Below are 21,927 nucleotides of genomic sequence, written 5' to 3' on the forward strand. Positions count from 1 at the left end.
TAATTTTTAAATATTAGCTGAAACAAATCCCCTTGGACCAAAATAAATTATTTTTGAAATGAACAAAAAACATTGTTTTCTTTTGTTCTTTTTTTTAGAAACAAATGGGTCAACTTTAAATGGCCTACCCTGTATATAGTATATATGCATATACTTTGATAACTTTGCCCTATTATATCTAGACCGCTGTAATTCCACCATCGATAATAGTCATGTGAAATTTTTTGAATTCTCCCTAAAATAGTACTACCTAATTTTCCTGTTTTGACGATATACATATATATGTAGATAAAAAACTTAATACTGGCATGATTGTGAAAATTTTAATTATATTTAAAGAATAATATTTTGCACTATTTTCATTATGAATTTTGAGACGTTTTAAAATTGCTATAAGATTTTTGTTCACAATCTCAAGATTTAGATGAAATATGTAATAGATGTGTTGTTAGCTCGGCAACTAACTTTACATACATTTTTATACTCTTGCTACCAATTGCTAGAGTATTATAGTTTTTTTACCTAACGGTTGTACGTATCACATAAAACTAATCGAGATAGATATAAGGTTATATATACATATGTATATAAATATCACGGTGACGAGGAAAGTAGAAATCCGGTTGCCTCTCTGTCCACCCGTTCGGCGTCCGTCCGTGCAAGCTGTAACTTGAGTAAAAATTAAGATATCTTGATGAAACTTTGTACACGAGTTCCTTAGTACAAAAAAAATTAATTCGTAGATGGCCGTAATCGAACCACTGCCATGCTCACAAATAGCCATTAACCGAATTCATATTAAGTACCATAACTAAGCACCAAATTAAGATATAAAACTGTAATTTGACACTGGAGATCGTGGTAGCCAGGGGCACCTGTGAGTAATAAATTTTGAAAAAGTGGGCGTAGCCCTGCCCTCTAATAATTGGACGATTGGCGTGGCACCACCCACATTTTGGTGAAATCTCATATCTCGGGACCTGACAAACCGGACTTCCTATATTACAGACCGAAAATGAGCGAATGTGCGATCGGAGTGCAACCACGTGGAATTAGAGAGCGTGTTTTGCTCATAATAGTGTATCTTTGTGTCTAAAATAAATAAATTTGAGCGAAAACTTTACCTATCCTCTATATAACAAATATCAGGATTTTCGAACATGCGACTGTCTCTGCCCTATAAGGTTGGTTTTATAGTATGTGACTGGTCAATAGAATGTGGCACTGGAAAAATAAGTAAAATCGGGTCGATACTACCCCAAATTCCATATAATGGTTTCCGTTTTTCTAACAAACCCTATGGGTCTGTCGGTATAGGATTTATATATAAATAAGTTTTTATAAAATTGCTTGAATTTCGGTCCTCTTGTTAAGGTTTTATACTTTAAAGTAATTCCCTGACTTTAATTCTTGCAAGATGCAAGAGTATAAAATGTTCGGTTGCATCCGAACTTAGCTCTTCCTTACTTGTTTATAGTAAGATTATAAATTGAAGCTTTTATCTTAAGTGCAATAAATCAATGCTAGGAAACGTGTATGCTATATTTTTCTGCCGAATTTCGGGTGAATATTAATTATTTAATCTTAATTCATTATTGTACTTGTATTGAACGTGATGTTCAGTTCGATCAAGAAACAACATTTTTTTTCATTACTTGTCATAAAATGTAGAAAACATTGACATAACTTGAAACAGCAGTAACAATAACACTTGAGATTTTGAAGCGTTAAGTAAAAGCGACATGTTCGCCAGACCACTTTTTGAACCATGTCCAGTATAAAAATCCCACTGGCCGATAATTTTTTATAGATCTTCAGCTGGCAATAGCAGAAAATTTTATATGTCCATCTTAATCTTTTTAATTTTCGCTTTTGCCTCTACGATACGGTAGAATCAGTAATGTTAACGACCAGTTACCTGGTTATCTCAAGAACTATCGTAATAAGCAGTTGATCTAATACGAGGTATGACAATTAAGTAATGAGACTGATTCCATAAAAACCGTATATTTGAAAATTATTCTACAGCTCTGCCATCCCCTTCAAAGTAGTCCCCTTGGGAGGCTATACAGCGATTCCAGCGCGTTTTCCATGATTCGTAACATTTCTGGAACGCTTCGACTGGGATCCGCGACTGGATTCCGCGAGTACTCTCGTCACGGCCGCCTGGATGTCCGTAATCGACTCAAAATGGGTTCCTTTGACCACCGATTTGGTTTTAGGAAGCAAAAAAAAGTCACAGGGTGACACGTCGGGCGAATAAGGCGGCTGTTGCAACACGTCGATCTCTTTAAAGGCCAAATACTGGGACACGCTGAGGGCGGTGTGGCACGGCGCGTTGTCGTGATGAAGGATCCAGTTACGAGCGATGTCTGGGCGCTCCCTGTTGACTCGTTTTCACAATCTTTCGAGTACTTGGTAATAGTAGACTTGATTCACAGTTTTCCCCGGTGGAACGAATTCTTTGTGGACGCCACGGCTATCAAAAAAGGCAATAATCATCGTTTTCACCTTCGATTTGCTCATGCGAGCTTTTTTCGGGCGGGGGCGCTCGGAGACAACCATTGTGAGCTTTGGCGTTTAGTTTTCGGTTCTAAGAGCACTATCACCTACACTCCTACAATTTTAGCGTACGTTTCCGAAGCTGTTTCACCCAATCTAGCGCAAAATTTCATCGCGACGCGTTGCTCTTGGTTAAGTTTTTCCATTTTCGTGACGAGCACTACAAACACATGTCTACTCAACTTCACGCAGTAGGCGAACTAAACAAGCTAGAGCGATGATACATATATCAATGGAGAGGGGAGGGATGCCGAGAGAAAGGGAGTTTCAAGGTCACAGGTTTACCACAAGCGCGGCAATAAAATCAGTCTCATTACTTAATTGTCAAACCTCGTAATACACTATAAATCTTCATGAATTAATTTGAGGGTGTTGAATTTATCATTGAACATAAATACATATATAAATGATCAGCATGAGGAGCTGAGTCAATTAAGCCTTGTTGGTTTCGGATATCAATGCCATTATATATGGAACTCGATTTCTTTTGCATGGCCACCACGGGCACGCTTGCAGAAGTCCAGATACTGAACCCAATTTTCGACGGTTTTCAAGCATAAACGGGCTGCTGCAATTTGGCTTTCGATATTCGTACGAAATTTATCGATCGTCGCTGGCTTCTTGGCATAGACCATAGACTTGACGTAGCTCCACAGGAAATGGTCTAACGGCGTCAAATCGCACAACCGAGGCGGCCAATTAGCTGGGCCATTTCGTGAGATAACACGTTTAACAAATTTGGCTGTGGAAGTGTGGCTTGCGGCGCCGTCTTGTTGGAACCACATAATCCAGTTCGAGCCAAAATATTCGGTTATCATTCCTATTTTCAGTAACGTGCCGGTCGTAATCATTACGGAAGAAGTACGGCCCAATGACGGCACCGGCCCATAAACCGCAACAAACCGTAATTTTTTCGGAAATTCGGAATGGTGACTCATGGAGTACGTGTGGATTACTGCCTGGCCAGTAACGCATATTTTGCTAATTGGCCATTCAGCCAGAAATCAGACTTATCGCTGAAGATGATTTTTCGATAAAAATCCGGATCATTTGCAAGTTGTTGCTCAAACCAATTCACGAGCATACGACAATTCTAGTGGTTAAGCGGCTTCATTTCTTGCGTCAATTTCACAAAATTCGCCACAGAGACGTCATAGAGATACCCAACGCTTGAGGAGGACGTGTGAGAGACTGATTTGGGACTTCATCAATTGATGCGCTAGCGTCAGCAAGATTCTCGACACTACGGGCACTTCTTTATCTCAATGGCACGGGGACATTTTGAACTGTGTCTGTGGATTAAAATTTTTCCACTAGATGCTCAATTGTTGATCTGACACGATGAGTATTATTATCATAAATTGGACGTAGTGCTCTTAAAGTTGAGGCCACTGACTCCGAATATCGGTAGTAAATTTTAACAATTTGAACTCGTTGTTGGCTCGTACATCTTTCCAAACCCTACTGAAGAGAAATGACAAAAGAATGGGAAAAATATGGCATCGTTTGCTGTCCCTATCGGTATACTTTTGTAGCGTCCCTATTGAAAACCCCGTTACATAGCTGTATTGTACGGAAAACTTTTTTATTTGACATATCTTCACAAAATTTGTTTAATTGTTTAAAGCAATGGTAAGATTAAAATAAATCAACCCAAAAATAAATTTTTCACAAAAAATTATTGGAAAGTTACCACTAGTTGATCGTCAAGAATCAAGCGCTTCCAGTTCGTGAAGTACAGGCCGTTGAGTTTGCTGTTGTACTTATATGCATGCTTGTCAAGAATAGGAAGTTAAGCAAACAGTTGAAAGGGACAATGAACGAATGAAATGACGTCCCACCAAAAAACATTTATATATGCTGTCTTATTTAGGAATTGTATCGTAATACCATCAACATCGTTATGAACAACTACAAAAACAAATAAACGCTAAGACTGCAAATAAAGCTCTACAAAAGAGTTATTACAATAGCTATAATAGCGAGAAATAATAATAAATTCTCAAGTGTCACAAATGTTTATTTCGGGGGAGGCACATTCGTAAAGACCTTTAGCAGTATTTTCAATGTGTACACATATTTACAAATGTATACATACATATATCGGCGTCGTTTGTGTATACTTACGCACAATGCTTTCGAACATCCACCATAGCGCATTAAGAAGGTGGGCACGGCACGGAGACCAGAATGGCCACAGTAAAATACCGTGAAAATCATTGTTGAAAGGGAGCAAAATTAAATGCCGAGATGTCATCGTATAACTGAAATGTTTTTTTTTTTTTGAAACGGCCTAAACCATAACAATATCTACATACTCTTTTTCACAACAAAAAGCAACATTTATGTGACTTATGAGTTAACTTGCACAATTGTGCGCATTAAGAGAAGTCTTAATGGAAGGGATGATAGCATTCTATAAATATCAAACCAAAATTAAATATTTAAAAACTACAATAAATTTTAGGCCAATATATTCCTGAAAAAATGTGTTTTCTATTATTCAACTTACATTGTGGTAATAGTTACAAATATGGCAGCTGAAAACGGTTTTATTTTTTTACCCTGAATAGGGTATATACCCGAACTAGTTACTCAGTTTTTGAGGTGCCGATCTAAAATTTTACAGACATATGTATGTATGTCCTTTGTATTAAAGAAATTGCTTATTTGTCGAAACCGCCAAATTAGGACCGCTGCAACATTGTCTTACAAACTGAACGAAAAAATACAAAGCCTTGTATGGAAAACGTATACATATGTATATAATATTTAACAAACATTTTCATTTCAATGCATTCTTGCACGCTAATGTCAAAATTTTAGCCGAACCGAACTCGTAATTTTATATTTACGTGAAATGTGAAAATGCGCAGACTTTAGAATAACTGAAAACAAGCAACGTCTTTTGGTCATCCGATTCTCATTTTTGAAAGAGGAATTGCGAACAGAAATATATACCTCGAAAATGTCTGTCACAGAGGGTAAAGCAACAAGAGTCCATTAACCCGTATTTTTTGCATATAGACCGCGGATTGAAAGTGGGATAGCTGAAAGAGCAGGAAGTACAAAAGACCTCGTTGGTCATATAATGAATAAACTATTCAGTATGAGAAAGGTGTGGAATCGCCATTAGCTAAATTCAGACACGTTAAGCGCTATTTAAGAGCAAGGTGATGGCTTTCGTTTTCTGGGACACGCAAGGTATGATTTACAGACTACCTTAAAAAAGGTAAAACGGTCATAAAACTCTACATTGACTTTTTGACCAAAAAAATTATTTTCAGCAATGACAATACACATTCGTTGTCGCCATGGTTAAATTGGTTCATTTATACTACGACCCTAGTCCCCAACTACTTGTACAGTAGTCTTCATATGACTCTTTTGCATTTCTAAATGTTCAAAAGGCACCTGGCGGCAAACATTTTTGTCGAATTACAATGCTATAACCGCCAAGGAGGTCTTAATGGTTGAAAATTATTTAGGTAGTTAAAAAAACATTCATATTTGGAAGATTTTATTACTTAAAAAATTTATAATTAGTAGAACAGAAAAATAATTCTTTAAATATTTTCGTGCCTGCGGGAAAATCTGTTGCCAGTCTGCCTGTCTGCCTTAGGTTTTGATAGGTTTCAAATTAGAGAAACTGCGCTCTCCACTAGCTACCGACACAGGAAGAGTTAGAAACACCCGCACTGTCGTAAGCAGCAACAGGGGTTCTACAAAAGTATGCTCCGGTCAAGAAACTTTCTGTTAGTCGCCGCATTTTTTCGTAGAATTTTCGAGCACAACTCCTTTCGCCCAGCTTGTCAAGCTCTCCGTACTCACGCATATCGGCCTCTTTTTTTTTTCATATGCACATGCGTCTCGTTTCCCTACTCAACTCTCGGTATTTATCCGCTCTAATGTTCCGAGGTAGGCAGTCTGTTTTTTGACTACTGTTATTTTGCCTTTGTACGTAAAGCTTAGTACGCAGCTCTCAAGAAACGTAAAAACTTCATATAAAAAAACGCTTAAGAAACGGTCCAGAAACGTTCCTGCGATAAAGTTACTTGTGCTAGTACGCAGCTCTCAAGAAATCTAGTACTAATTTTTAATACTTTTTTTCAATAAAATATGAATATGGCAAACCTGGTTTTGTGAAGAAACATCAAATCGACAATTGTTTCTTGCAGGAAATTCGAAGTGATCGTCAAATTCATCCTAAATTAGTTGAAATCATTATTATAAAGTATATTCCATTTTGAAATGTTGTATAAAACCAACAAATCATCAACAACATTCCTTAAATCTCAATGAAAATATTTGTGTTACCATACACATACATACATACATACATACGCACAAAGTTTGTTTACTTTGTTTATTCTCTCTTGCTCTTCTAATGTGGATCATTCACAATGCGTAACCAGCTGTCAAACTTACTTCAGAAATAATGTATTTTTTTTTTTGAGTAATTACTTGAGAGCTACGTACCAACCTTAAGAAGCAAAAAATGCCGTCCCACAGTCCCCTTATACCAAGTTGCTCATGAGTGCTCACAGGCTAGTGCAAGTCGAGTAGAAAATTAGTAGTGGCTGTCTATTGTAATCGCAGCTTTTCGACGACGAACCTTCCTTGTGTTTGTTGACGTACGTTTTTTTTCTGCACAGAGTCGGGTGCGTATCTTGGCTTCAACAAGCTAATGGTCTGAGTCGATATAAGGACTTCGGAGCATACGCATGTCTAAAACTCTGGAGGCATGTCTTCCTTACATCACATAATTTGGTTGATGGCTTTTTGATAAATTTTCCTATGGTGAAATCTAGTACTACAGGTAACCACATTTCGGACGGCTGAATTTACCGACTGTTTGTGGGTGTGACAGGGGTTCAATATTTAGTCAAGTTATCGCAGGAACAGACGAATAGACGAGCAGGCAGACAGTCTCTTAGATTTCAACGGATTTTGTCCTTCTGATCATTTAAGTATTCAGAACTCCTATCACGATTAGGTTTAAGTGATACAAACAGCCGTTAGGTTAACAAAAATTTTATACTCTGTAGCAACATGTTGCAAGAGAAAATTAAATGCATTTTTTTACTGTAAAACTGATCTACGATATGCAAAACAAAACTGGGTAGCATTGAATTTAAAGGTTATACCACTTTAATGAAAGATCCCTACACTCCTCTGTACGAATTCAACTCGATGCCTTTGTTGTTGCATGTAATTGTTTTGAGAAGTGAGAAAAAGCATGCACTGAAAAGGCAATTCGAAGACAGCTATAATTCCAAACGAAAAACATATTTTTAATATATAAAATACTGCTTTTTACCCGCGGCTTCGCCCGCAGTAGAGCCATTAAATAAGTATGAGAGATAAAGGGTAAGGGTATAATAATAGAAATGAGTCAAAATGATAACTAAATTTTATTGCTTGGCTGAGATCAACAATTTTTAAAAATTCCTACAGACAATGAAGATTCAACATCTTAAAATATGCGTATTGAAATGCAACAACTAAAATATAAAATACAAAGTATTAATCTAGGATATTTTTGTAGACCATGTTATAAGTTTTCCCGTCGGGTGCAAATACATATATGTATGTGTGAATTCTGGGCATTAGATACACGTGAACAGGCTACATAAAGTTGACCATGAGAGAAGCATGGGTTTTCTAAATGCACTCCTGCTACCAGTAATGTTTGTCCTTGTGCCTTGTTTATAGTAACAGCAAAGCTAAGCTTTGCAGGAAACTGAACCCTTTTAAATTTGAATGGAAAGTCAGTGGGAATAATTGGTATCCGAAGTATTATAACAATATTTCCCTTACCGACACCTGTTAAAATAGTAGCACCAAGTATGTTCTGTCCCAATTTTGTTATCCGAAGCTTTGTTCCATTACATAGGAAAGGAGCATCTAGATTTCGCATAAGCATTACTGGTATATTTAGTTTCAATTGAAGTTTATGTGACGGTACGTACACCCTATAGTTCAAGTGAATTTGAAAACTCCACAGGATATGAAGTACTTAGTTCCGTATCTATAATTGTATCCATTGACAAATATTCTTTCATTTTTCCTTGAACCTCGTTTAAAATACCAGTGCTGATCCTATTAACAATTTCATTTCTTGGTGCTAATATTGCTCTTGCACGCAACCACTGATCACTACACAAATTTTGTTGCAATTCCGGAAAAATATTAGCAATGAAATCCACATCACTTTCTACTAAATTACAAAATTCTCTTGACAGTAATATATAGCCTTCAACGTCAACAGCTAAACAACCATCACCAATTTTCAACAACATTTCTGCGTAAAGTCCTGAATCCACGTCATTATGAAGATGCATTCTCATATTAGTTTTCAGGCGGAGATTTTCAACTGTCGACCATAAGCGTGATGATTTAATGCACGCTTGAATTTCATCTGCTGGTGTCCCCCTCTGAATCACTGAGAGGGTTTGACGAAAATCACCAGTCAATAAAACTACCATGCCATTTTGGATATACCAGATTTTCGCTTCCGAGGCATTTTCTAAGAAAATTAGAGTAAGAATTAACATCAGCGAATAAGATCTAAAATAATAAAATGACTGCTAACCACAAAAATTACGGATTACCTCAAAAATTTGAATAGTTTTATACTGCATGCAACGACAGAAGAAAATAACAATTAATATAGAAAAATTAATATTAAATATTATGTTAATACAACTCTAACAAATAATTTCGACCAAATTAGTTATCACAAAAACGGCTGCGTTTTCGCAGCGCAAGGAACGGAAGCCCTCAAAGATAAATAATTTCCCTCGTTTTTTACACATTTACCACTGTTTCTTCGCTCCTATTGTTCGCAGCGTAGTGCTATATAGCCTATAGCCTTCCTTGATAAATGGACTATCCAACACAAAAAGAATTATTCAATTCGAACCAGCAGTTTCGGAGATTAGCGCGTTCAAATAAACAAACTCTTCAGCTTTATAATATTAGTATAGATATATTAATTATATCAGTGCTAGGGATTGCCCTGACCCGATTATATCCATTTTTGTTTTAACGACAGTGTGACACTCAGAAATACCTGGAAAGTGATGTTATTTTTAATGTCGAGTAGAACGACAAACCAATTTTGGAATTCACCAAACCCCCCCAAAATCTCGACTTAGCTTATCAACCGTTTTTTTGTACTCTTGCGCACTATTAACCTAATAGTAATATAGTTCCAGTCCGGTCGGTATCCGGTTATGAGGATTTTTACTGTAATAGGTATAAATATAAATGTATAAGAGCATATGTATGTAAGTAGTAACGAAGCTTGGAGTAACTTGGAGAATAATCGGTTATCCGTTACATGAAAGGCATCCAACAGTGACCCATCTTGCTGAGCACTTCCCAAACGACGAGCGCGTGTATTTTACAGAAGCAAACCTGCAAAACCGAGTTGCAACATCAAAACGTAGATGTGCAGGAAAAGGCCACATTTCGAAAAGAATGTAAGGCGATGGATTTGCTTGAAGACGTCGGTGGTGGGGATCTACAACCCCCGGCAACAAGGGAGACATTGTTTACCGATAATACTAGCCAACGATGATATAATTTTAAACGAAGCGCTGAAACTTATTGAGGATGTAATTTTTTCGATGGTTGGAAAATTACAGCCCAATGCGTGCCCTACAGAGAATGGAAGAGCTGTACAATGATTTTGTCAGAAAGTTAGGTTATGATACTGTGTATTCAAGCTCCCGCTAAACCTTGCAATTGAAGAAACACTCATTTCCAACATCAACAAAAGTAATAGTCGCAGTGCTCTATTGTTATGGTGCATATTGAACGTGTGGACGAATCCACAATGTCGCAAAAGCGAGCGATTGAAGATGGGTGCAGTGGTCGTCTTGCTGGCAGATGGTTTCCGGCAGACGATGCAAGGAACCGCGGCAGACGAGATAAAGGCATGCTTTAAGGCTTCGCCGTTATGGGCTAAGATAGAGCGGTTACAGTGGAAAACTAACATGAAAGCCCATTTTTTCAATGATCTGGACTCCTCGTACAAACGCTTCTGGAGGTCTGCGAAGGTCGTATGGCGACGGATACTAACGGCCAAATATGTTTTGACAGCCTATTAACCAATGTTTCAGCTCTAAAGATAACATTGTTAATATTTACAAGAAAATATGGCTTACGAGGAGTGAGATAAAGTGAGGTGAGCCCCTATACCTCAATAGTTACGGTGGTGACAACTTACGACGCCACTACATACATACACAACTGTACGTGGATTGTGCGCAGGTGTTGAAAGCAAGAAATCTTTTATTTACGCAGAAAACAATAGTCCGGCAATGTTATTTACCGGGATGTACTGCAGTAAAATGATTTCTAGCTCTATGATTCAGTTATAAAATTTTGTAAACTGATCTTCCGATGCCAAAATTAAAATTAATTTGCTTTTGAAAATGTGAATAGTCATATTATTTACTTCACAAATGAATTGCAGCTCGTACCAGTAACTCGCACTATAAAACCTTTTAAAAATTTTGTTATATATCACAGGTGAACAACAGAGAGTTATAAAGACGTCAAAATTGGGTAAAAAACATAACCAAAAAAATTATACATATTTATTGGTAAAGTAAGTTCGTTGAAAATTTTTGCAAAATTTTCGTTTTTATAAAAAGTTAAGTAACTTAGTAAATTTTTAACCGATTTTTGAAAAGAAACATTTGTTAAACTCGGTTTTAAACGTACTCTTTGAATCAAATCAAATAATGTTTGAAAATATCGCCAAAGTAAGAAAAAGAGTAACAAAAGTTAAGGTTGTTGTGCAAAAAACAATTAAATCTCTTAAGCTATATTAAGACATCTATATATCAAAAAATCGAAAGATCTGATATTCTTCTCTCTTAAACCGTTCTTAAAATCAAAATCGGTTGATAATTAGTTAAAAGTTTTATACCGTTACATTATTTGCTTCTTGATTTTTACACATGAAAGTGAAAGAAACGAATGGCAATTGTATTATTTGGGATGTAGACGTGGCTGTAGTCCGATTTCATTAATTTTCACTAAAATCGGTCGTGCGGTTCTCGAGATACGTGTTTTCACCTAAAAGTGGGCGGTGCTACACCCATCGTCCAAATTCGACTCCGATTCCATTAAAGGAAGGAAAAGAAAGAATATGTCCTCAAAGTTTTAAATGAGAATTTGAAATATTTTCGAAGAAGGAAAATAGTGACCGAGCGTCTTAGGCAGAAAGCGAAAACTTTGGCGCGCGATTTCTCGGTTTTTCATTTTTACCATTTTTCTTAATTGGCGGGCAGGATAGAAAAAAACTAAACGTCTTATGGAATTGGGGTTTATTATCTTTGACATTATATTATCTTCAAGTTAAACTAAAAAAAACTAAGAAATGTCATGTTTGAACATATTTTTAAACAACATAAAGTAAAATTTTTTTGGTTAAAAACCGCATTTTTTTCAAGTTTTCAAAAATTTCTAAAATTTTACACTTTGTTTTGGAATTTTTTTAGTTTAACTAGAAGATAAATTATTAAAAAATATGAATCCCTTTGAATTTTGTGTTTCCGATAGAAGTTGCAACCTGCGTCCTGCTCGCCGTCCGACAAATGCACGTGCGAAATGCATCGGGCAATTACTTGTCAAAGGCGGAATATCAATTATTCGTATACAAAAAAAAAATTGTGAATGATGCTTAAATATATAACTATAAACCCTACAAAATTCGCTTTAATCAATTGTTTCTTTCCTTCTCAAAAAAATCCTTAAAAAAATCGATTTCTGAAGCCTCTAAACCAGGCTCCCCCCTTAAAGCCCTGTCATACCATCTTGCGGGAAAAATTTCTGGCGTATTTTTTTTATTGATTTATCGCGCTTTTACGTTATGTTTATCGCGGTAGAAAGTCTCATAATATTTGCGCTAGCCGTATTTGATTGTTCTATCTTAAGTGGTTTCAGAAACATGAGCATTAAACATTTTAGCGAACGGGGCCACGCCCACTTTTTCAACATTTTTTTCTCAAAGGTACTCCTTAGCACTGCGTTTTTCTGTGCTAAATTGGAGTTTTATATCTGAATTTATTGCTAGTTATGGCACTTTATATGACCAAGTTTCATCAAGATATTTAAATTTTTACTCAAGTTATAGCTTTCACGTACCGACAGACGGACAATCATTCGGATTTCAACTCGTTTCGTCATCCTGATTATTTAAATATATAACCCTATATCTATGGTATCTCAATTAGTTTTAGGTGATACGTACAATCGTTAGATGAACAAAACTATTCGTACTCTGTAGCAACATGTTGCAAGAGCATAATAAAATCACTTTCCAGTTGTTTCGACTTCATTCTTCTTTGTGCACTGTGTTGTTCTCAGAAAAGATGATATTTGTGTTGCATTACAAAACCTACATTGACTGATATACAGTCTAAAGTCAAACAGAAGTTCGAAAATCTTCGTATGAGGTATACAGGGGTGAAAGGGAGTTTTAACCCGATTTAACACTTTTCTGGCACAAAGGCCCGCGTTGGTAAGAATGAATAATCACCTGGATATCGATTCGTCTTGTTATATAAATATCTATAGAGCATTTCATTTAAAACTGTTTTTAATTTCTTTCCGGATAGTTGAAAATTTTGTTTTCTGTGTTGAAAAAATATCCTGAAAATTTTAATCCTTAATTTTATTTTTCGATTTTTTACGTTTTTTTATATTTGATAGGCTTAAATAAAAAATTGATATAAAGTCATTGAATCAAATTTTAGGTACAAACGTTTTAAAAAAATCAATATTTTTTTAATTATTTTTTATTAAAGCGCTTATATCTCTGAAACCAAGCATTTTTATGACATGAGCGTATGGATATTTTTTGTCCAAAACTTAATTTATCTCTATTAGCTCTAACAACCCTTAAGTGAACAAAATATTTCTACCAGCATGTTGTGAGAGTATATGTATGTAAAAAGCTGTGGAGATTATTCTATTTTCCGAATGCGCACAGAAAAAGAAAGTCCCTAGAGCATGAGACGAATTTATCGACTTTAAATCGACAACGTATATCGTGGAGAATCAAATCTATTTTAGAACTAGATACCATCTATATCCAGTATTAGAGTAGGTTGTTTTCTTAAGTGATTTTACACCCGGTGTATTACATTTTTTTATTTCGATAATGTTATTACTTCTATCAAAGTATTTATTATTTTCGATTTTTAATTATTTGTTGTAATTTTCTATTTAGGTTTATGATCGAAATCCTTTTACAGAAGAAACACACTAACTTTAATTTACCACAATTCTTCCACATTAGGTATGGTTTTCTAACCGACGCGCAAAATGGAGACGCGAAGAAAAACTACGAACTCAACGCCGTTCAGCCGACCATATCAGCAATAATGGCTGTTCTGTCGGTGGTCGGTCGAGCACCGGCAATACGGCTGCCATTTCCGAGGCCGCCGTGGTCAGCAATCAAAGTGGATCTGGGATAAATGGAGTTGGCGGCGTCGGAGTGGGCGGTGGTGCAGCCGCCGACATAAATTCCGCTAGCAACAATGGTAGCGCCACAGCAGGTTCAAATGAAGGTGGAACAAGCGCTTCAGCAGCGGTGTCAATACCAGGAACAAGTGACAATGGTTCAGCCATTTCGGCACTGGGTGATTCAGCAGTCACAGCAGCAGTGACAGCTGCTGTGGTTGGTGGTCACGGCAGCTCACTGAGTCCTCCTCTACAATCTGTTGCGCCTCGCCTTCCCCTGAACACTGGTTTCAACACGATGTATTCTTCGATACCACAGCCCATTGCTACAATGGCAGAGAACTACAAGTAGGTTATCTATATTGGAGTGCTTACCTCACATTGCACTAAACTTGGAGTATTTTAAGAAATATTGCTGTAATTTTGGCTTACAATACAATACTTTACAGATATAGTTTTCTATATTTCAGCTCTATGACCTCGTCTTTGAGCTCAATGACGTCAACTTGTTTGCAGCAACGCGATGCCTATCCATATATGTTTCACGATCCACTTACGTTGGGTTCTGTGCCCTATGCAGCTCACACACGACCGTCTTGCAATCCTGCCGCGGCCCATCAACAGCCCCCACCACAACATACATCGGTATATGGAGGCGGTGCAGCAAATACATCTGGCGGTACAGGTAGAAATATTCGATGTTAATAGCCTAATGATGAACAAATGTTAAAGGTGTTTACTAAAAGTAAACCACATTAATAAAGCTTGGGATTTATAATTGTACCTAGTTATATTTAAACTTCAACCGATTTCCGAAGTTCACCTACCGAGCACCACTTTGCTTTACCAAAGATTATGATTCCATACCATATATTTTTAACTATTTACTTAGATAAAGTTTATCAATTAAAAATTTAATACTTTATGTGCTATTTATATTTCAGATAACCATACATTTCCAGGTGTCATTTCGGCAGGTGTGTCTGTACCCGTGCAAATACCCGCTCAAAGTGCTAGCGATTTAACCAGCACTAATTACTGGCCCCGTCTCCAGTGATCTACACTGTTACTAACTCCGTCGTCAACCGCATCAGTAGCTAACATTGGAACAGGTCAGTCGTCAATTGGTTCTCTAACCGGTTCGCCTCGCCCAGACATTAGTGTTTCTGCTGCGGCTGCCGCAGCAGCTGTGGTCGCAAACGCAGCCGCGGCGACGTCCGTAGCTGCTGCAGCAGCCGCGGCAGCTGTTGCTTCTGCAGCTATAAACGCGAGCGCTAATGCAGTAAGCGGTGGCAGTGGTGGCTTTGTCAGTATAGGCACACCTTCACCTGTCGGCAGCAATGCAAGCAGCAGCCATAGTACGTTCAGTGGTTGCAACACCGGCAGCGGATTACAGGCCAGTACTAGAGGAGCAATAGTAGAAGCGACAAATAACACAAGTAACGATTTCAATGAGAACGAAACTATCGGCCCAGGCACAAGAACATCGGCAGAAACCATTTTGGCAACAGCACCACCGACATTAATGCTAACTGTTCAACAGCAACAACAACAAGGCATACAAAGAGTAATGCAGCAACAACAACACCATCACTATTCACATCCTCATTACAGCCATCATGTGCACGGTCACCACCACCAATATCAACAATTGCAGCATTTGCATCAACATCAGCAATATCTAACCGCTCATGCGGCACAACAGCACCGACACCAACAAATGCAGTCCCACAAACAGCCGCAGCATCAAATGCAAACGGGTTTGCCACATCACACACATGCCCATTCACATTCGCTGCTGCATGCACATTCACAACAGCAGAATGAACCGCACTGTTACCACTAGCGATAAATTAACAAATATAAAAAACAAAATACTCGAACCTCTTACTTAAAAAAATATTTTAGAGAGCTTCGATTTGTCAAAACAGATATAGTGATGAATCTATCAAACAACTGGTGTAATCGAATATAGATAGTAAAGAAAGAGATGATAACACCTAATGAGCGATCCACATACTCGCTGCTACTAAATTCTTGACTTGGCAGCGTTGAAATTGCATTCACATGTAAAGTGACCAAGCCAAACCTATCCTTTCTTATACTATATATTGTATAAACACACTCGTATATTCAGAAACATAGATCTTTTCTCATTTTCTAAAGTAATCAGAATCCTAAATTTTGAACACAAAATTAGTTTACGTAAATATTTGAAAAATTAAGTTAACATGTAAGGATGTAATACAAAATCAGTTTACGTACATTTTTGAAATATTGGGTGTAACCGAACATTTTATACTCTTGCAACCTGCAGAAACCAAAGCCCGAAAATTTTTTTTGAGGTGCTAGCAAAACCTTATATCTAACAAGTAAAAAGAGGTATGTTCGGGTGCAACCGAACATTTTATACTATTGCAATTTGCAAGAATCAAGGCCAGGGAAATACTTTAAGATGTAAAACCACAACCAAAGAATCAGAATCTAGCAATTTTGTATATACATACATATACTCATACACTGACCGACAAATTCGGCATAGGATTTCTTAGAACAACGAAAACTATTATAAGTAGTATATGAGAGTTGGGGTAGTATCGACACGATTTCATATACATATTAATTATTGTCATGCCAAATTATAAAAAAATTTTACATACATATTGTATGTTTCATTAAAGTACCTCACATACAATAACTTATCATATGGAGCAAAGTCAGCCTGATGTTCGAAAATCCTAGTAATAGTTATATGGGAGCTAGGTCAAATTTTGGCCCAATTGTATATATTTTGGGTACAAAGAAAATCTGTTAGGAGTAAAACACGTTCTGTAATTTTCATTGAGAGAACTCAAATATTGGCCGATATACTCGTATAAACCATAAAATCACCTAGAAGTTCTTAATATCAAGGTAGTATTGACCTGTTTCAACACATTTTTGATGCACAGAGTTACTATTGTCAAGAAAGGATTCTGTCTAAATTTTAATTGTATATCTCATACATGGACCGATATTTTCAGTCTGGGTTCAACATATTCGGTATTTAGAGGCTTGAACAGTTTTGGTTGAATTTGAACAAATTTTTGTTAAAAGGTGGCATACCCTAAAGGCATTATTCGTACAAAAATTTATCCTGTTATATTAATTATTACTTGATTTGATCACTGTAAAGTGAAAAGAAAGGCAGTGGTCCCATTGTGCCCATCTATGAACACGTAATTTTTTTTTTTTTTTTGTTTCAATATCTTTTTTATTTGTTGAATCTGCTTTTTGTTTTGAAAGCCTAACAATAAGTAATAAAATCTTAAACCTATTTAAAAACTAGACAGGTTCAAGCAAGTGATTGAGCTGTTTTGGTGATACATTGCTCCTCAGTACGCGGCATATTTCTTCGTAGGAATGTACCAAAGCATTAACCAAAGGGTTTGGGTGATCACGGAGTTTAGATATATATTTATTTCTGCTGTCTTCTACTTCTTTCCTTACCATAGAAATACCAAGGTCTTTATGGATATTTTCATTACGCATGTACCATGGTGAACACGTGATTGATCTAAGCATTTTTGATTGGAACCTTTGTATTATGTCTATATTAGTTGCACAGGTCGTACCTTACAGTTGAATGCCATACATCTAAATCGGCTTTGCGACCGCATTATATAAAAGGACTTTGTTGTCTAGGCTAAGTTTAGACTGTTTATTTAAAAGCCAATTTAAATTTGCAGGTCTTATCTTCATGCAATTTATTTTACTTACTAAATATACATATGTTTTCTCCACGTAAGTCTTCTATCTAGGTGAATACCAAGATAAGTTACTTCATTCGCTTGGGGTACTAAAATATTGTTCATTTTTACTACCGGACACATTTTTGGTCTAAGCGAAAATGTAACATGCTTACACTTTTGTTCATTTACCTTTATACGCCAGTTGGCTAGCCATTCTTCGACAAACCTTAAGTGCTCGTCTAATATTCTTGATGCTATTATGTGGCATTTGTTACGGCTCACTATACGAGGGCTGTCCGATAAATAACCGACCTCAACGTGAAGCTAGCGGCACATCTGAAAAAAAAGTTTCTACTTCAAATTGTGCATATTATAATAGCTACTCGCCAAAATTTCAGAAATTTATCTTGCGCAATTATCTGTTGGCAGTCGTTTTTGTGAGTCTATTTCGGTGATTTCCCCAAAATGGAAAAAATTGAATATCGAGCTGTAATTAAATTTTTATTTTTGAAAGGCAATACGCCTTCACAAATCAAAGATGAGTTGGATTCTGTGTATGGTGACTCTGCACCATCGTTTACCACCGTAAAATTTTGGGCAGCTGAATTTAAACGTGGTCGCAGGAGCTTGGAAGATGATAAACGTCCTGGGCGTCCAAAAACTGTAACCACTAACGATAACATCGCTAAAGTTCATCAATTGGTACTAGACGACCGCCGGATTATAGTTAGGGAAATAGCTGAGATTATGAAGATGTCAAAAGAAACTGTTTGTCACATATTAAACCAAGATTTGGGCATCAGAAAGCTGTCCGCGCGTTGGGTGCCGCGTTTGCTTACGCTAGACCACAAACGTGCGCGCATGAACATTTCCAGCGCTCTGTTGGCTCAGTTTAGAGGCAATAAGACCGAGTTTTGGCGCCGATTGATAACTGTAGACGAAACTTGGATTCATCATTATACGCCCGAAACAAAAATCTAATCTAAACAGTGGATTGAAAAAGGGGAACCAGCTCCAAAAAAACCTAAAGCTGTGTATTCGGCTGGCAAAGTGATGGCGAGTGTTTTTTGGGACAGCCATGGAATTATTTTTATCGACTATCTTGAAAAAGGAAAAACTATAACAGGAGCATACTACGCATCATTATTGGACAAGCTAAAGGAAGAAATTTCGAAAAATCGGCCACATTTGCAAAAAAAGTAAGTCTTGTTCCACCAAGACAACGCACCATCTCACACCTCAATAGTCGCCATGGCGAAAATCCACGAATTGCGGTTCGAACTGCTTGACCATCCACCTTATTCACCGGATCTAGCACCAAGCGACTATTTTTTGTTTCCTCAACTTAAAACTGCGCTCGGCGGCCAGAGATTTTCGTCAAATGAGGAGGCAATCTCTTTTGTAAACTCGTATTTTGCAGACAAAGACGCCAAGTACCATTTGGAAGGGTTGCAGAGATGGGAGCATCGCTGGGAGAAGTGTGTGGAGTTACAAGCAGACTATGTAGAAAAATAAAAAAAAAAAATTTTTGAATAAGTCGCGCGCATCATGGTTAGGTCGGTTATTTATCGGACGGCCCTCGTAGCTGTGTCGTCCGCAAAAGTAGAAGTTAATACATTGTTAGCTGTTGGAAGATCTGCTGTATAAATGATGTATAGTGTTGGGCCTAGAACACTGCCCCCCCAGGGCCAGCCCTTATGTGTCTTTCATCAGATATGAAATCTCCCACTTTTACCATAAACAGTACTCTCTGTGCTCAAATGCCTTTCTTATTTCGTTAGTAATTCTATTTACTTGCTCAATCGTGCTATGTTTTTCACGAAACCCAAATTGGTGCGTTGGTATTATATTATTTTCGTGGAGGAAAGGAGTCATCTGTGATAGTAACAATTTTTCAAATATCTTTGAAAGACAGGGTAGAAGACTGATTGGTCTGTATGAAGACGGCTGTGTTAAGTCTTTCCCAGGTTTGTCTATCAAGATGATCTGCGACTTTTTCCATGAATTTGGATAGTATCCGAGATTAAGAATTGCATTGAAGAGCAAAGAGAGCACCTTTACGGCAATATTTGGTAACTTAATTAGCATTTTTGGGGTAATATTATCATGTCCTGGTGATTTTTTGGGGTTAAGTTCTTTTATTATTCTAGTAACTTCAGAAGTAGAAGTCCTAATAGACACATGCGACTTGTTTGCGGTATTGGGCAAGGTTGGCAACTCAAAGTTGTTCTTTGGGCAATTGGGTTGAAATACCTTTTCTAGGTGATTTGCAAAGCAATTTGCCTTATCCTCATCACTACGTGCCCAATTACCATTCAACTGTCTTAGAGGCATGTTGGAATCTACTGGTGGCTTGAAAGACTTTTGTGCTTTCCAAAGAGAGTTTTGCTTGCGAGAATTTGGACACAGATTCTTTATATAATTTTCAGTGCTGTGTTCCTCTTCGCGTTTAAGCGCTTTTTTAACTTTCGTAAAGCAGATTTCAGTTGAAGCAGAGTTGAAGGGGATCGATTTAACTGCCATTCCCGCCTAGCTCGCCTTTTCTCATTTACAAGTTTCTCTATTTCATTATTGGTGATCTTTCTAAAACCAACAGGTTTGTTGTTTCTTTTTGGTGTTGCCAATACAGCTGCATTAGTTATTACGTCATTAATTTCTCTTATATTTTCATCAATGTCTCTTCCTGTATTTATTTTGCAATCAATATTGATGTGGGTGCTGATATACTTTCTATATTTCAACCAGTTAGTTTTATGTGATGTTAGAGAAACTTTCGGCTCAAATATCATGGGCTGTTCGTATAACTTTATTAGTACAGGAGAATGATCAGATGACAAGTCTGTACATGTATCAGCTGTCATAAGAGATCTATCTATATTTTTGACTACAGCAAAATCTATTAAGTCTGGTATTTTTCTTCTATCACTGGGCCAGTATGTCGGCTTACCAGGAGATATTATATCCAGCTTATTATGCTTATTCATAATAGTGTAGTACAACTGTCGTCCTTTCGGATTAATTAGCCGTGAGCCCCAATACGTGTGCTTTGCATTGTAATCTCCACCTGCTATAAATCTATGGCCTAGTGATTCAAAAAAATCTTTGAATTGTATGTGTGTAATTTTAAATCGAGGTGGGCAGTATATGGCCGTCAGATTTAAGTCCCCGCAGCGATTTTTTATAGTTATTGTTGTAGCTTGTAATTGCGCTGTGGCATAAGATTCTGATGTGTGGTGATTTAACCGTTTTCTAACCAACACTGCTGTTCCTCCATGTGCCTTTCCATCTAGGTGGTTTGTAACATAGAGTCTAAATCCCGGTATAAAGAAATTGTTTTTGTTCGTAATATGAGTTTCTGACAATAGCATTACATCGATACTATTTTCATCCAGAAATCTAATAAGTTCCAATTTATGTTAGTTAACACCGTTAACATTCCATAAACAAATGTTCAATACACTCATTTTTTACTTAAAAAAGTTTGCAACATTTGGTTTTGAGATTTGATTATCTCTTGAATCATATTTTGCATTGAAGCCATAAATTGTGTCATACATTGGGTAAGGTTTAAAATCATAGTTTCAACGCTTCCATTTGGTTGGTTTTGGGGCAATTGCATTTGTGTAGTATTGCCTTTCACAACGTTTGCATAACTCCCTTGTGTAGCATTGTCTTCAAGATTTTCTGGTTTCGAGATATGGACGGGGATTTTAATATTTTCATTAGATGGAATATTCATCATTTGATTACGACATGCTTGGATACCCTGTGACAATTTCGATTTTAAATCTTTGTAAACAGGGCAACCCCTGTAGTTAGCAGTATGATTTCCTTCACAATTGCTGCATCTTTTATTTAAATCCTCTTTTTTAAGAGTACATTTTGAAGTGGGATGTAGATCACCACATACTACACAGACACTTCGTAGAGTGCAATATGCTTTCGTGTGTCCATACTCTTGGCAGTTTGTACATTGTACTGGACCATTTCTCTTGTGTGGTTCCTCAACGGTGATTCTGCGATGGAGAAGATATTTTAAATTGTAAATCGAGTGTATTTCCTTTTTCTTTAATTTTTTAGAATCTGGCATCAATTCTATTTTGAACATAGGTTGTGGGACTTTGTTCCTGTTAAAAATATTTACTACTGA

At 36.9% G+C, this 21,927-nt stretch overlaps 1 protein-coding gene across 5 annotated transcripts in view; it reads left to right on the top strand.

Moving 5' to 3' along the window:
• LOC105226178 (paired box protein Pax-6) overlaps nucleotides 1–15,144 on the top strand; it is a 90,339-nt gene extending 75,195 nt beyond the window's left edge. For 3 of the 5 annotated variants that reach the window (XM_049460506.1, XM_049460504.1, XM_049460505.1), the window contains 3 exons: nucleotides 13,883–14,394; nucleotides 14,517–14,731; nucleotides 14,991–15,129. In XM_049460506.1, the coding sequence (XP_049316463.1) occupies nucleotides 13,883–14,394; nucleotides 14,517–14,731; nucleotides 14,991–15,103 (840 nt within the window). In that variant the 3' untranslated portion in view covers nucleotides 15,104–15,129. Of the gene's footprint in view, nucleotides 1–13,882; nucleotides 14,395–14,516; nucleotides 14,732–14,990 lie in introns of all 5 variants that reach the window. The other 2 variants (XM_049460508.1, XM_049460507.1) reach the window with 1 other exon arrangement.
• The last annotated feature ends 6,783 nt before the right edge of the window (nucleotides 15,145–21,927 follow it).

The sequence above is a fragment of the Bactrocera dorsalis genome, chromosome 6 (genome assembly GCF_023373825.1).
Source record: "Bactrocera dorsalis isolate Fly_Bdor chromosome 6, ASM2337382v1, whole genome shotgun sequence".
In the NCBI taxonomy this organism is placed as follows: Eukaryota; Metazoa; Arthropoda; class Insecta; order Diptera; family Tephritidae; genus Bactrocera; species Bactrocera dorsalis.